Genomic DNA, 17370 nt, shown 5'->3' with positions numbered 1-17370 from the left:
ATCAGAGTTTTTTTTTCGTATTGAGCTCAAGGGGATATAATATCAGGTGAATTTGAGCGCTTTTTGACTTGATCACAAAACACAAGTGGGTCTGACCAGAAGACGTTTAGAATGCTTGAAATGTTGGGTCATTCCCATTATAGCCTACAACCACCACCCAATCTTGGCAAATATACTAATCATGGAATCATGAGGGTCTTTCCAATTAAGCACCATGTCGCACCACTAAGCGGGGGAGGCAATGAAGCGATTAATTCAAATCTTGTACCAATGTTCTGCCGGAAGTTTCCAGGAATTGAAGACATTATACAGATAATGAAAGATACCCATGGTAAGCTCTGTTTTGATCCTAATATTTTCAGCGCTTGGATATAAGCTCCGGATAGTTTCATTAGAGACCAAATTTAGGGCAGCAGTTGCTGTTTAGGGATCTTTTCCGTTTATGCCCAAAGTGCACTATGTCCCCCAGTTACAGGGCTTGTGCATTATATAGCGAATCATCATGTAAAAATACGGCACGTGCGTCTGGTGGTTGCATATATATATATATATATATATATATATATATATATATATATATACATTTATACACACACATATATATTTATATATATATATATATATATATATATATATATATATATATATATGTATATATATATATATATATATATATATATAAACCCACAAAGCAGAATGGGCACAAGACTATAAGATCCCTGACTAGAGGCAAATTTGATCGCATAGTTTGATCAGAGTTTCTTTTTTAGCAAAAGGGGGTATAATATCAGGTGAATTTGAGCGCACTTTGATTTGATGACAAACTCAAGTTGGTCTGATCAGAACACGTTTGGAATAAATGAAATACTGGATCATTCCCATTATAGCCTACACCCACCACCCAACCATGGCTAGTATACCTTAATTGGGGGGCTATAATTTCACTGGGAGGCTATAATGGTAAAAACCCAAAAATGTTTTGTATAAACTTTAATCTAGTCATTGATGGGTTGATGGATCATTAAGAGTCATTCATAGATGAAAAAAGCGGGTTTAGCTTAGTCAGAGGTCATTTCGGTATTGAACGGTCTGATCAAAGTTCATTTCTATCTGGGACGGTTTAATCAGAGGCCATTTCCGCCGTCTGGGACGGTTTGATCAGATATAGCTTGCACCTCGGACCTCACCTGTGTGAATATATTACAGTTCAATTATTACGTGTAATTATAGATGTATGGAATCTGTTCCGTTTGTGCACCCCTCTCCCCCAACCCCAACTTAGTGGGTGCAAAATATTTCTGCTATATTTTTACATAGCACGTGCTATATTTTTAGCACGTGTATAAAACATAAACGCACGTGCTGGATTTTTACATAACAATTTACTATGTAATTGCACGTGCTCTGAAACTGGAGGGGGGTGGGGGGGAGAGAGAATAAAGTACTGGGGGGGGGGGGGCACAAACGGGAAAGATCCGATGTCTGGAAATGTCGATCAAGGTGGTCACTTTCTACCTGATCTTAAAAGAAATAGTTGACCATTGCTTAAAGACAGGAAGTTATCAGCATGAAGTCTATTTATTCATAAGAGAGGCGTCCTTCAAAGATTTATTGCTAAAAATATTGCAGTCAAATAGAGAATGAAATTCACTCAATAACTCAAAACCTTAGTTACAGTGAAGCGCATTACTTTCCCGGTGATTCTAGCAGTGGGGATGAACACGGTTTCTTTTATTTTTATCTAAATGTGAATTCATTAAGAAAAGACTGTAGCCATCAGGAAGTTTCTCTCTCTGTGTGCGTGCGTACGTGTGTGTGTGTGTGTATATGTGTGTGTGGTGTGTATGTGTGTGGTGTGTGTTTATGTGTGTGTGGTGTGTTGTGTATGTGTGTGTGGTGTGTGTGTGTGTGGTGTGTGCTGTGTCAGCGTGTATCTGTGTGTGGCGGGGTGGGGTGTATGTGATTAAAGTATGTACTTTGTACTCGTGCAAGCGTGTATGTCTCTGAGGGGTCGGGGACTTGCAGCCTTCGTTTCGAACTTAAATTTACTCCCAGACACTTTTTAAAAAATTTTGTGATGAAATGATTTGCTTTATTTAACTGAGGATTATTTTACGGGGAAACAGTTCATTTCCCCTTTTCATATCGCTTAAAAATTTTTTATTCTTTACAATTGTTTATAATATCTACATGTTGTCAAATTTGAATGCTCGCTAATAATCTCCATCTTCGTAATCGCCGTCTTCTGACACGCATTGGCAGAATTCCTTTTTATGATCCGTAAACACAGAACAGCCGAATGACTTAGTGAAGAATTTGAAACTGTTGTGCACTCCCTTAAGACACTCCCCAAATTCCCTCTCGCATTCGTCGTGCGTAGAGGTGCATGTTGAGTAGCAGATATCGTGCTGGTCGCAACACTTTTCCGTTTTTGGACCTAAATAATAAATAACGTCGGGTTTTCTTCGCCTTTTACTTTTTCGAGAATCTGAAATGTCCGATTTGTGGAGTTTATCAGTGTACGCCCCCACTTTCTCTCAACCCCGCCCCCCCCCCTCCTGTTTAGAGGGTGCTTATTGTTTGCGGGGTCTTTCCCATCATAGCCCTCACCTCCAACTTAGTGGTCAGATAGGGGGGCTATATTTTAATGTCGGGCAATAATGGGAAAGACCCATTATTTGCACCCCAAAGCAACCATGATAGATTATTTGATAATGGTTTACAATGTGACGGCACGTGGCGAGTCAGGCTTCAGGTTGTCGAGATATGATTTGATAATTTATTGTCTTGGTGGATCACTCCCATCCACCCCATTGTATGTTTTTTGTACCCAATTTCTTTCAAACTTTACAGGATTGTAGTTCCAATGTTCATTTTTATGTGGAACACTCTTAGGAAAGATCCTTCTACCACGCTCTATGTCATTAGCACCCATATAGCGTCAATTTGAAGGTTTTTGACAATTTGAGGTAAATACTCACTGTTTGAGTGAAGTATTGACGAAATTAGGTTCAAAACGAAAAAGCATGTCTTAATCATTTTAGTACCAAGGAAAAAAGGTGTAAAGGGTTCTTAAGTTGTTTTGTTTCCGTTTGTCCCCCCCCCCCCCAGCTTAGTGGGTGCATATTATTTGCCCCCCCCCCCAGACGCACGTCCCATAATTTAACATAATGATTTACTATGTAATGGCACGTGCTCTGTAACTGGGGGGCACATAACGTACTGGGGGCACAAACGGAAAAGATCCGTTGTTTTAAACGGAGGAAAATTTGGGTATTGTCAAGCAAGATTTATTACCCCTCGTCAAACTTGAAATCGTTTTGGTCCCCCCACGCATCTCCCTAGAACTACCGCACACCGGTGCTGCGGGACGTAAAATGTGAATGGCTCGTTGAGTTTTTGTAGTAGCCTTATAATTTATTGAGATTTTTGCAACTTCTCAAGGGCTTTCGAATGGTTATGCTCCGTGTCTTTCCCATAATAGCCCCTCCAGTTGAGTGGTCAGATAACCTAAATCTTCCTCCCTGAATTACGGTAAATGAACCATAATGTTGGGGCTATGTCTTCATGGGGGCTAGAATGTGAAACACCGATGTTTTTAACGTCTGGGTGTGCCCGTAAATCATTACTTCAGGATGACCCGAGTGTCGAAAACAGGAGAGCAGGCATTTTAAAATGTGCACCTGAGTGCTTTAAGTGACATTAGTCGTTTTATCAATTTGATATGTTGCTGGGATCTTTTCCGTTTGTGCCCCACAGCTTGGTGGGTGCATATTATTTGCATCCCCCAGAAGCACGTGCAATATTTTTACATATCGATTTACCATGTAATAACACGTGCTCTTTAATTGCGGGAGCATAACGTACTGGGGGCACAAACAGGAAAGATTCTGTTGTTGTTGTTTGAATTCTCAGCTATTGCTGAGGGGATTTTCTCCTGAGTTTAGTCCGAAGACAATGTCCCTTTATTTCTGCACGTTTTACAATCACATGCGAATAGCCAGGTACAAAGATTGATCTCCGAATAATTATTTTGATATAATTCTGCATGATTGACAACACTCGTCTCTTCAGTCTAGTTTGATTTAGGATACCGACATTTTATGATATCTCAATTGTTCTCGTGAACCTCAATGATCCCTGGAGGTTGTACTATGGGCTTTTGGCAAACCTTGTTTTTCTGGCATCTTAACTGCAGGAAAAAGCATGGAATGGTTTTTAAAATGAGAATAAAACTGACTCTAACTTTACGGGTTAAGTTTAATAATTATTTAACACATGACTTTTGACAAAGATTGATAAAAATTAGTTTATTTTGAGAGCGGTATTGGTGCAATAAGAGCGTTCCAAGCAATGTTGGATGTTGTTCTACACAAACAGAAAGCAGGATTTCCGGTGCATAATGTTTTAAAGCGAATTTTTTGTTTACATTGGTGTCCAAAGGTCGTTTACTTAAAATAAGTTGAAAGTTGACTTATATTTGATATCAATTATGTAAATTGTAATTGTACACTACTTTGTTTACATGGTAAGCAAATCCCTCCTACGGAATGTAACAGATTTCGACATTGTTGCAATGTTTACTCAAAGAGATTATGGTTTGTTTGCTTAAGATAAGAGTTCGCTGGTTGAGTTAAAATTGAAGATACACAAGTGGGAAAAGGGTTGGATCTTTTCCGTTTGTGCCCCCCCAGCTTAGTTGGTGCATATTATTTGCAACCCCCAGACGCACGTGCAATATTTTTACAGAATGACTTACTATGTAATGACACGTGCTCTGTCACTGGGGGGAGCATAACGTACTGGGGGGGGGGGCACAAACGGAAAAGATCCAAAGGGTTTTAAGAGAGACCAGTTGAAACATTTTGTAAACGAGAATGAAAGAGACTGGCTGATTGAGAATCGAGAGGCAGCCAAAAAAAATTTGTGATATTGACTTAGAGAGGATAAACTGGAAAACTCCTAGTTTAGCGAGATAAATTTTAGAATTTTTTATTTGCTTGAACTGTTGGCATATTACAAGCATTTTTGTTAAGTTCATTTGTGATATGAACCACGGATATTCTATTACAATTTCAATCTTAATTTCTATTTTAAATTATCTTCAGATTGTTATTTCCATAGAAAAGCATGTAATTTTTTACATCTCTTATCCATATGACCAAATTAATATTCCGGACGTTATTGAGAAATAAGTATTTCCGAGACAATCTAAGTTTCAACAACGTACAAGAGTAGAAAAGGGAAATAGCAGAGTAACAAATTAGAGCTTGCTTCACCAATTAAAATCTTTGGCTGAAATTATGGGTCTTTCCCATTATAGCCGCCCATGAAACTAAAGCCCCAAATATGGTATAATTACCTTGATGGGGAGTATAAGTTATCTGACCATTATTCTGAGGGCGCACTAATAGGAAAGGCCCGATTTTATCCGTTCGATCCTCTGGGCAACATAGTCCCTTCACTCTTGGCGATGACTGAAATTCAGTAGACCACACAAAAAAGGGGTCTTTCCCATTATAGCCCCCCAGCTTAGTGGTCAGATAACCTATACCCCCCCCCCAATCATGGTACCATAATGGGGGGCTATAATTTCATGGGGGGGCTATAATGGGAAAGACCCCAAAAAAGATGCACTACGGTGGACTGATATTATGCAGTCTGAGGAACTGTCTGAAGATGTTTAAACAGGTGAATCTAGCAAACTGAAAGCAAACATTTTCTCTTATATAAATCTATCTAACCTGTGAATTTACTAATAAAAGAATTGAGCCAATCAGGAAATTTCTGTGGTCCACATCCGTTTGTAACTATCTCCTTTCCCTTCTTTTGTACCGCAATCTCTCCGTCTTCGCACACTGTGGGATTACATCCACAGAAAACCATATCGAAGGCCAGGAAAAAAACAAGCAATTGTAAATTCAGCTCCATATTTTGAACTATCACTGCCCTCAGATTTGATTTTACACCTTTTTGCGCGAATTATGATTGACTCGATTTTTTTCAAAATGAAATTGCAACTTTCGACTTAAGAACATTTCCCGCCATTTCCATCAGAAGGAAATCACGGTTGCTTTGACGGGTCATAGAATTAGGAGTCATGGCGGGTGCAGACAACCAAAAATGAATCAGAAAATATTTCGAGATTTTGCTATAAAGGTCTCGTATTCAACAATAACAGCTGATTGTAGAACCAAGTTAACGAATCTATGCCCCCCACACAAACACACACACACGTTCCTGCGCATAACACATTGATGCACCCAATCTCATCTTATACTTTGGAACTGCTTCCTCGGGGAGGGGGAGAGTTGATCTGTCCCCTCTCCGCAGCTTAGTAAGCTTACAACTCTTATACCTTCAAGACAAATTATGCGCTCTTCTATACTAAGGTGCTATAAAACAACTCGTAATTTGTAAGTGGGAGTAATAAAAATAAGTGGGAGTGGAGGGGGGGGGGGGGGGGGGTGAGGAGAAAAAGAATATGAAACAACCAGATCCTTTCCGTTTCTGCCTTCCCCAGCTTATTGGGTGCATGTTATTTGCACCCCGCAGACGCGTGTCATAATTTTACATGGTGATTATCTATGTAATGACCCGTGCTCGGTAACTGGGGGGGGGGGGGGGGCTGCATAACGTACCGGGGGCACAAACAGAAAAGATCCAAAAAACATTAATATTTAGCTTCTTTAATTAGAATAAAAAACTACATGGATGCAAAGTCACATTTTCATACACTATTTTAGTATCCTCATCTATTAAAATATAAGTAGCTTTTCTGCCAAATTAAAAGAAATTTTTGATTGTATCAGAAGGCAACTACGTTACTGCATCTGAACAGGGCACAGAAGCTTTTTCTCTACGCTTATCTGACTTAAATGTAAAATAAAAAATTAATTTCGCCAGCCCTCTGGTTTTACCGGCTGAAAAATTTTCAGCTCTGGTTCTCTAGAGTAATTTGGTTATGTAACTAATCAGAATAGAATTCTGAGGTCGTGATTGTTACTATATACGACGCAAATTAGAACTGAAATAAAAAATGCGTAACCTCACAGAACTGCCCAGAGCAAAAATTATGACTAGACGTTATTCGCCCTACTAAGGTAATAAGTTACAACAAGATTGATTTAGCAAAATATATCAAACTAAATTCATAGGCAATCTAATTTTGTCTCCTGTGATCCGTTTTTAGTGATAGAACATTCTTGCTGAACTCATGAGCCGATGATTGTGGATCCGATATCCACCACATCGTCAAAGTTTATAAACCAAATAAAATAAATAATTATTGAATAGGAAATGAATTAGGAAGAATGTGGTAACAAAAATCTGCAACAAAGCGACTCTCAAGTGATTGATAACTTTATGAAGAAAATTAACCGTTTTGAACCAAGTACAAATTCCATACCCCTCATTTAGTGAAATTCAATATGTGTCACTTACTGAAAAGTTATATTTTCAAAATTAGGTCTCTACTTCTGATATAAATTTGATACGTTCAAAACAAAATGGAAAAGGTTCTGATGAGAGAAAAACAAGTAGGGCTCAAACGTCAATGCTTTTGGTTGTCTTGGCTTGAGCCATATGGAAAAGTAGGATAAAAAGAGGAAACAGAAAATCAAAATCGGAATTTGCTGATTCCTGGAGCATCAAATCAAATTCATACTGTAATTGAATCTCTCTGCAGCAACCCTCTCCGCAAGAAAAAAGGAACCCAATAAAATCTCCTATGTCTTTTTGCTTTCTCTTTGACAGTAGCAACAGCAGACGTAAGTTTGCAACAAAGAGAGCACAAAGGCCTGAGAACGGAGTCTAGGAAACACAAATGCTTGAAATGAATCGATTCCAAGAAGGTGTTTGATCACAACATAGTCAGTCTGCCGCACGAGGACAAAACAAAATAAACGAACAATTACTTTATTACTCCCAGATCTTTACCGTAACCGACAAAATTTGAGATTCTGTAACGATAGCTTTTCTAAGCAGGCAAATTAAATCACAATCCAGATTATTTAATCAGATGGAAAATACGTGCTCTCTAAAAAATTACTTGCAATAAAATTGGAATTTGTCCTGTCAAGCAGTTTTTCTTGAATATATTGTACGGATGTCTAGTTTTTGTGATAATTATGTGCAATGGTGATTCAAACGAAAATAATTGTAAGCTAACGGACGCAAGATTCCGTCCAAAGATAAGTTCAAGTGTTCAATACTTGCAATAGAATTTGAACACCTGGTTGCAATACATGAAGGGGATTACTAGGAATTATGTGGTTGTTTCAACAAAAAACAGTGTGCTTCGAGATTAATTTCTTTCGATTGCACCAATTTGTAAATTAATTATTTTAAAAAAGCTGCATTGCTAGTTCCAAGGCCATGGTTTTGAAACCTGAACATAAAATTCTTGCAGCTGACAACAAATATCTGCGTTTCTTAGATGAAAAATATCAGTCACCTGGCCGTTTCATTCATCATTCGCAGCTTGCTTTTTCCTAATTTTTTTTATTACCATTCTTATCTTTTAAAATTTTATTAGCGCCCCTTAAGCCCGCAAAATTGAAACCCCATTTTTAGAAACATTTTTGCAAGAATTACTTCATTATGCTCACTATTTAACCGAAATAAGTAACACTCGAGTGATTAATAGATCACAATGCTGTTTGATGGATCACAATATTTTAATCTTGTTTTTTGTTTATTTCACTGTTCTAAAATGTAAAAAAGGGTATGGGGAAAAACACCACGGAAAAAACCCTACCTATATTTAGATTTGAAATAGAACCCCCCACGGAAGTAAACACCACTTGAATATTAAAAATGCACATTTAACGCATCTGGCCATTCCAAAAATCAAATTTAAAATGAGGGTTTAATTATGTGTGTTTTATTTCCTTGGTGTTTTATTTCCTATCTAAAATAAGGTGTTTTTTCTTCCATGTGGGTTTATTTCTCAGACCCTAAAAACAGTATTAGTCCTCAAAATACCCCAATTACTGTATAAAGAGATCTTTGGTTATTTTAATATTTTCATGAGACTCCTCATCTCACGTGCTTAAGATAACAAGCAACTAGCGAATTGTGATTATAATCAAAATGCAGTGAGTAGAGTAAGAGCGTTATCGTTCGTCATCTGATGTGTATACGCATGTCGGTGCGCGCATCGCGCACTTCCCTAGACGAGAAAAAAAGTTTATCTTGTAAGATCTTACAAGATTATGGCAGAATCTTACAAGACGATGCATCGTCTTACAAGAATTTCTTCCAAAATCTTACAAGATCTTACAAGATAAACTTTTTTCTTACAAGAATCTTACAAGATAAACTTTTTCGTACAAGATCTTGTAAGATAAACTTTTTTTGCAAGAATCTTGTAAGATCTTACAAGATAAACTTTTGGCCTCGACTAGGGTTATCAATTTGGAAAACTAATGAAAAATTTTAGGAAGTTTGGATTTATAATGTGTTCCCCACCCCAGTGTCGTTTATGCCCTCTCATTACAATGTAATAGCCTTGTTATATAGCACGTCACTTTGTAAAAAAGCACGTGGGCTTGGGGGCGTATAAGTTGTATGCACACTAGGCTGTGAGGACGGGAAAAAAGATTAGACACGGAAGGTTTATTTGGAGAGCTAGAATTAGAGTTAACGCAAAAAAAAGAATTGCTGTGCTCATTCAAAAAGATTGCGCAAATTGCTGCACACACAGTAAAATCAGATCAGCATTGAACAAACGATTCGATAACTTTGAAAATAAGTTAATTGGCGATCATCTTTTCCTCAGCTGTTAGTGAAAATATAAATTGGATTATAAGAATTAAGTTTGAACGCAACCTGAAGTAAAAAGGGAACACTTTTTAATATAGTTTTCAAACTAAGGTAGTTGAATTAAATTTTTCTGGGATTGGCAAAGTAAGTTTGTTTTGATGTTGATTAGAGGAAACTAAATTAATGAAGATGCTGATAGTTCTGGCAAGTAACAAAATTAATTAACAGCAAAATAAAAATTGATCTACAAACTGATAGATTTTCGCTCATTTGAATACCGGCATTAATCAAAACTTGACACGTTTTCTCATATAAATCATTTACCGTGACAGTGATCTAAATGCACGTGAAATAGTTCATTTTTATTTCGTTGGCTCAAATTTAATTCTTATTGTGAACGACATCACGCCCCGATCAAGTACAGTTTGCTAAATTGGTACATAATATAGCCATGATTTTATTTTTTTATTAAAATTGACATTTTAACAATTCCTCCGAAACGCAATTAATTAAATTTCTTAGTTTGGGGAAGCCGGAAAAACTCCATAGCACTATTAGGATTGCAATTTAAAAACTAAAGGGCACGGTTCACGTACATAGTTGACCCTTGGATCACAGAGGAAACATATTTGTTCCTCGTTCGTAAAAAAACTCTTACAAACTCTTAAAAAAACTCTTAAAATTGTTTGTCTAACTGAATGAACTATTCAACCTCTAAGAATATTTCAACTATATTATTCTTTTTCTTCAACCAACAAAAACCTCTGTTTTCAGCGTAAAACTCAAAACATTAGCTCTCTTTTGCAAGTTAAAAAGAACCGAAAAAGCTGAGCGCAGAATTCTCTAATACATTCATCAAAAGCCAAAAAGAGACCAAAAGTTGGAAACGACAACCTCTTCTAAATTATTGACTGTTTAACAACATTACTTGGTTAATGGGTTTTATCCACCCGATGATATAGGTCTCTGTTAAATACATCAAAATACCACGGACATTAGTTGCTGTCTAAAATGAGGGGTTAGATGGGGGAGGTGGTAGGTTAGATAGGTTGGCGGGACTTATATGGTATCGAAAATTCTCGAAATGATATTTTCACCTCGAATATTACCATCAGTTCTATACATTACAAACTGAGCTACGTTTAAAGTCCATTGTTCGAAAATCAATTGATAGTCAATGTTCCAAAACAAAGTCAATGTTCGAAAACAAAAGTCAAATTTCAAGTCATGACTTCAGCTAAAAAACATGTAGAATCTCAATACTCATCTTCGAGTCGTACAAAGACATGTACAAAATAATTGTTTCTCCTTCGAGAGCAATAAAAAAAAATAATAAACATAGCTGGCAGATCGCCAGAAAAAAGCTTTGTAGATCTGTAGTCTCAAAAAGATTTAAAAAAGACAGACTAAAAAATAAATTTAGTCTTTTCATTAAGGGCTTAGATGTTATATTTTGATTCAAAATCTGTTTAACAGATTGCTGTTTCTATTAGCCTAATTGTTGTGATAAACTTATTAAATAGCAATTCGTTGCTGTTTAATAAGTTCTTTTCGGTTGTAGTTGGCGACGAATCGGATAAGACTTGGGGCCCAAATAACTGGGATTTTAGAGATCCGATTAGTGTATTCCCCTTATGGTTCTAATTATTGGTGCCAGTTGCGTTAACAGAGCCGTCACACGAACCCCTCACATTTTTCTCAAGCAGTACAACATTCTAGGACATACTTATTCAAAATCAGGTCTGAATTTAAATCATAGAAGCGGCGCTGGCCTCCATCTGCAACAGCTACTCGAAAAATCGCCTTTGAAACAACGAAATGACATAATAATCTGGCATGATTTCCTTAATAATTCAGTGACAGCACACAAGAGCAATAGAAACAATCCTTTATCTGTCAACGAATTGAAACATATCCTGACGAAATACAGCGATCAAATAATAGGCCTCGTTTGCTGTAATCGCTTTGGGGCACCCGATCTTTTCAATAGTCTGTGCGATCTGAAAATGGCTCCTGTTATTAGTGTGAGACGTCATTTGATTTCCCCAAGAAAGAAAAAGTCGCAGTATTATAAAGCAGAACCAGACCGAATTCATCCGGCATCACAAATTGAAGTGAAATTGCTAAGAACAGTTATTCAGCACCAACGTACATTGAACAAATTAATCTTGAAGAAAAGATCAAAAACCAGAAAGAGAAAAAAAAGATAAAATCAACGAAAGATAACATTTAGTAATTCAATTTTTTTTAATGCTCTTTTGTTGGTTTGTGATTAATCTTTGCTTGACAGTTTCGGTTTCTTAGCTTTGATCTCTGAGGCAACCTTTGAGATTTCATTATCTTGGAGCTGCCGTCTGAGATCGTTGCTGAGGGATTGACTCTGTGGTGCTATAAGTGAAGTCATTTCTGCTTAAATTTTTTTGTGAAACGCTCAAGTGAATGCTTCCTTAGTAATCTGATACTTTGCTTAATCAACACAGGCAGTTTTTGAATTTTAGATATCGTAAAGCTGCTAAAGGCAATGGAGTTTACATTCTATTCGACTGAAGTGTAAATACTAAAATCTACTTTTCTGCTTACTGTTCGTGTTTATTCTGCATACATTTTTTTTTGTTTTGTTCTTTGATTTTTTAAATTTATGTAATCTGTCCCTAAATTTTAACTTCGGTAGTCGACTAGAATTCCTCTAATGATGTCAGAAGCTACAAATTCTGTTGGAAATGAAGTTCAAATGGATGGGAGCGCAATCAACGCGACAGTCCTGGAAGGCAAAATTGCGCAAAATTTCTCTGAAGCAATGCCCGAACTCAGATTTCATGGAGAAACACCAATTAGAAATGGTAAAGACCTTGATACTCCCGTTGCAAAAAGTGTTAAAAGGAGCTGTGCTGTTCTTAGTCCGGTGGAAGAGGCACATCCAGATGTGAATTTAGAGAAGACAGTAGAATCAAGCATTAAAAGATCAATTGATAACTGAGTACCGTGTATACTTGAAACGATTAGGACCGAACTGCGCAATACTATCAGCGAGATTGTCGATGCCAAAATAAGTGATCTAAGAAATGAACTCGATGGCAAAGTCAAATTGGAAGCTACCAAATCTACTAAAAACTCTGTCTGAATCTGAGCTCTTGGAAACAAACTTATAACAGAAGAGATAATCTCAAAGTGCTTGGGTTATCTCCATGTTCTACTGATGGTAAAGAAAATTACCAACAGACATCGAAGTTAGTTGTTGATGTTGCAGCGGACATCAGTATGAATTTGAAGGAGGAGGACATCTCAATTGCGCACCGTCTGCCGTCAAATTCCGAAAGAAAACCTATTATAGCTAAATTTGTGCGCAGGGTAACAAAACTTGATGAAAAAGAAAAGAAACTTGGCGCAATCGGAAACTTACAAAAACGTCAAAGTATTTGAAGACTTGAGTAAAGCGAGAGTTAATTTTATCAACTTGATGAAGGCAGATGATAGAATTAATTCAGTATGGTCAAGGGAGGGCACTTTATTTTATGAGTGGAAATACGACAATTTAGCCTACAAAAGTCATGGTTTGTACGAAGGTGGAATTGATCTCAATTACAGCATAGAAAGTGTACTAAATTGTTTCAATTCCTTTATTCCACCACCACGCGCAGATATCAATAATCAAAATTTTCGTCAGCCAAATTTGTCACATGACAAACAGCAAACCCAACATGTTTCAGCGATGCTCTCAAATTGTCCAAATTTCAGATTTCGGGACCAAAGTTCCGGACAAAGATCTTTTTTTCGTCCCCAATACTGAAGCTTCTATACATAAAAGCAACACAAAAACTATGACTATCCTCAATGTAAATGTTAGATCTCTTAGAAAAAATTTGTTAAACCTAGAAGCTTTTATTTATAGTCTGGATGAACAACCTGATGTAGTTTGTTTAACTGAAACATGGCTTTCTGAAACAGATGAAATTTCCAACTATCTTGTTACTGGATACAATGGTTTTGTAGCCATGAATAGGGATTCTAAAGGGGGTGGAGTCATGTTGCAATGTAACAAATTTTGCAATATTACAACGGAAAGCAAGATCGACTTTCAGGAAGCTCTTTGTGTAGATATTTGCAAAAAAAAATCAAACGTTTAAAACTATAGTTGTATATAACCCACCACGCTCGAACAAAGTTGAATTTGTCAATATGATGGATAAGTTGTTAGAAAATCTAAGTTCGAGCAACAGGTCAGTCATTTTTTGTGGCGATATGAATTTGGATACTATGAAAATAATTTGCTGAGCAGAAATTACTTGAACAGCATTACAGCAAATGGTTTCTGTATTTCCTCTCCCGAACCAACACGTTCAACTGATGAGTACAGTTCTTGCTTAGACCATTTCATTTATCAAAATTTGGGTAAGCATGTTTCTGTAGAAGTCCTAGAACATCAAAATTTTACTGATAGTAATCCCGTTATTCTGACATGGCGAACAAGTGAAGATATAAATAAAAATGATCTAATGTTCCGAGATACCAGCTTTGTAAAAAATCAGGATGCTGTGAGCCGTTATAAAATGTCATTGGAAGCACATCTCAACAAAAACAGTGACATTATTTACAAAAGTGTCGATCCTTGCAACGCTTTTTCCACATTTAAGCAACTGTTTCTTAAAGTGACAGAAGACTTTGCTCCTTTAAAAAGTGTCGATAATAAACAAAAAGTTCCGAAGTGGTTTGATAATAGGTTAAAAAATTTACGTCAAAAAAGAAACCATGCTTATTATAAATATAAAGAAAACAAAAACGACGACCTGCTGAAGAAATTTAAAGAGTGTAGAATGAGGCTGGAAAAGCAATTAAAATTGCGCAAGAAACAATTCCATCTAAATTCTTTCCAAAAATGTTTAGGAAACTCTAGACAGACTTTCAAACTACTCAATGAGCTTAAAGGCAAATCATATAAATCACAGAATTTTCCAATCCTAGGCAGCTGTTATCAGAAGTTTGATCAGCCTTCGGATAAAAATAATGCAAACGAGTTCAACAATTTTTTTGCTTCAATCGGACATCAAGTCAGTAGGCACCTAAATAAAAGTTTCCAACCTTCTTTTCCTAGACACCAATGCTCCATGTATCTTTACAAAACTACTGCGAGGGAGGTGGGGGATATCTCAACTAATCTTGACAACAAGTCATCCTCAGGTGTTGATGATATAAGTAACATACTAATCAAATTATCTTCAGATGTCATCAACCCCTACCTAGTGTTTCTGATAAATTTTTCATTTGACAAAGGTATTTTTCCTAAAAAACTGGCTCGAGCAAGAGTTCTTCCACTGCACAAAGAGGGGTCTAAACTTGACCAAACTAATTATAGGCCAATTTCACTTCTTGTAGTTATTAGTAAAATTTTTGAAGAGCTATGTACAAGCGCGTGTACCAATATTTTGAGAAATTCTCTTTATTTTATAAGAAGCAGTTTGGTTTTAGATCTAAACATAGTACAATTGATGCACTAGTTGAGCTAACCGAAACTGTTCGCATCAGACAACAACATTCGACCATAGTTAGTTTCTTTTTGGATTTAAAAAAGGCGTTTGATACTATCAATCATACATTTCTTTTGGAAAAACTAGAGAGATATGGAATTAGAGGCAACTGCTGGAACTGGTTTAACTCTTATCTGAGTAATAGAATGCAGCAAGTTGTAATTAATGGTACTTCTTCTGATTGGTGCGAAATCAAAAACGGTGTTCCTCAAGGATCGATTTTGGGCCCTCTTCTGTTTTTAATATGTATAAACGACCTTCCTTTAGTCTGTAAAAATGTTGAAGTTTTACTTTTTGCTGACGACACTAACATAGAAGCAGTTGGGTGCTCTGTTGAAAATATAAAGTCAGATTTAGATAGCAGAAACTTCTGGCTTGAGAGTAACAAGCTTGTCCTTAATCTTAGTAAAAACAATTCAACTTAACTTGAAAAAAGGCCCGGAAAATCTTAGTTTCCAATTGAACAAAACTGACATCAAAGTTGAGCATTACTGTAAATATCTTGGGGTAAAAAAAGATAATAAGTTCTCCTTTCGGGATCATATAGATCATGTGCAAAGTAAGCTAAGTAAACAATGTGGTATACTAGCAAAACTCAGACATTATGTTCCTCGGAATCAACTAATTTCTTACTACAATTCGAATGTGACACCACTAATTCAATATGGTGCCTTGGTTTATGGTTGCTGTACCTACTCAGCGCTTCTACCGATCTACCTATTGCAGAAAAATTTTTTAAAAGTAATATACATGTCATTTTTTGAAAGTCATTACATGCGTTGAGTAATTTATATGTTTATACATTGCCGCCCCCGTTGATGCATGGCATCAAAAAAATATAAATGAAAAATTACTTCAGATCATATGTCAGTTTTTGATAGCATCAACCGCTATTCAACCTTATATTACAAAAAGAATCATATTTGGACCAAGTTTAGTCCTTGCGAAGTGCGGCTTGTGAGAATCCAACTTCCAGTTGTCAAGTCTTCCCATGTCCGGGTACACAGGTACCGAAAGTGTGCTCGTGGGAAGGACGGCAGGCGGGATCGAGTTGGCTCCTTTCTGAAGGACCATTTTCCAGAGCTTCTGGATTGAGGTTAGCTTGTGTTGATTGGTATCTTTCTGAGTTTTACTATGGGTGTGTTTGAGAATTTGCCATTTCCTGTTTTTATTTTGGCTACTCTGACCAAATTGTCTTTTCCTGTATTTGTTTCATGCAAAACTCCCAGAGGCCATGATAAGGGAGGACTGTTGTCACCTGTGATGTACACTAAATCTCCTTTTGTCAGGTTTTGTTTTTCGGCCATGTTCTTTGACCCGGTCTGCAATTGGGATAAATATTCAGTTGTCCATTTCTTCCAGCAAGTATTGAAAGCCCTTTTTTGCATCTTCCTCATCTTTTGTTTTTGGGATTGGGGAAACAACCAAAGGCAATTCATGATTATGAAAGCCGGTTAATAGCATAGCAGGGTTTGAGGGATAACTGTCTTTTGCATCATCTAAGACAACTGTGAGCGGTCTCGAGTTAAGTACAGTTTCGACTTGGCATAGCATTGTATATACTTCATCCAAATAGAGGTTAGCTGTTGTTACGATTGTTTTGAACAGCAGTAGCTTCATCGATTTGACTCCTGCTTCCCATAGTCCACCAAAATGTGAAGCTTTGGCTGGAATTGTTGACCAGTTGATGCCTAAAACTAGAACAGCTTGAAGTAAACAATCAGTTCCGTATTTCTCTTTCAGTATCCTTTTGAGTTTTATGAGATCATTCAATGATCCTATAAAGTTTGTACCATTGTCTAAAAATATGCGTGCTGGGCATCCTCGTCGAGAAATGAACCGTCTAATAGCTTTCATGCAATTCTGTGTATTCAATGCTTTAGTGACATCCAAATGAATGGCTTTTGTAACGAAGCATACGAAGACTACCAAATAACATTTGGCTTCAGTCTTGTCACATCTGCAAGGTATTGGACCGGCGAAGTCTATGCCCACGTTACTGAATGGTGGAGCTGGGTTGACTCGTTCTTGTGGCAGGTCGCCTAAGAGTTGAGAAAGGTTACGGCCATTAAACCGAAAACAT

At 36.9% G+C, this 17370-nt stretch overlaps 1 protein-coding gene across 1 annotated transcript; it reads right to left on the bottom strand.

Annotated features, from left to right (window-relative positions):
* Positions 1–1594: 1594 nt before the first annotated feature.
* LOC142350605 (group XIIA secretory phospholipase A2-like) lies at positions 1595–6036 on the bottom strand. Its single transcript, XM_075402496.1, has 2 exons — positions 5745–6036; positions 1595–2437 (listed from the first exon to the last, which is right to left on the bottom strand). The coding sequence occupies exons 1-2, from the start codon at positions 5929–5931 to the stop codon at positions 2214–2216; spliced, it is 411 nt and encodes a 136-aa protein (XP_075258611.1). The 5' UTR covers positions 5932–6036; the 3' UTR covers positions 1595–2213.
* Positions 6037–17370: the final 11334 nt, after the last annotated feature.

Source organism: Convolutriloba macropyga, chromosome 12, assembly GCF_964194025.1.
Source record: "Convolutriloba macropyga chromosome 12, txConMacr16.3, whole genome shotgun sequence".
Taxonomy (NCBI): Eukaryota; Metazoa; Xenacoelomorpha; order Acoela; family Convolutidae; genus Convolutriloba; species Convolutriloba macropyga.
The sequence above is the reverse complement of the archived record's forward strand: the minus strand, read 5'-3'. Positions and strand labels throughout refer to the sequence as shown.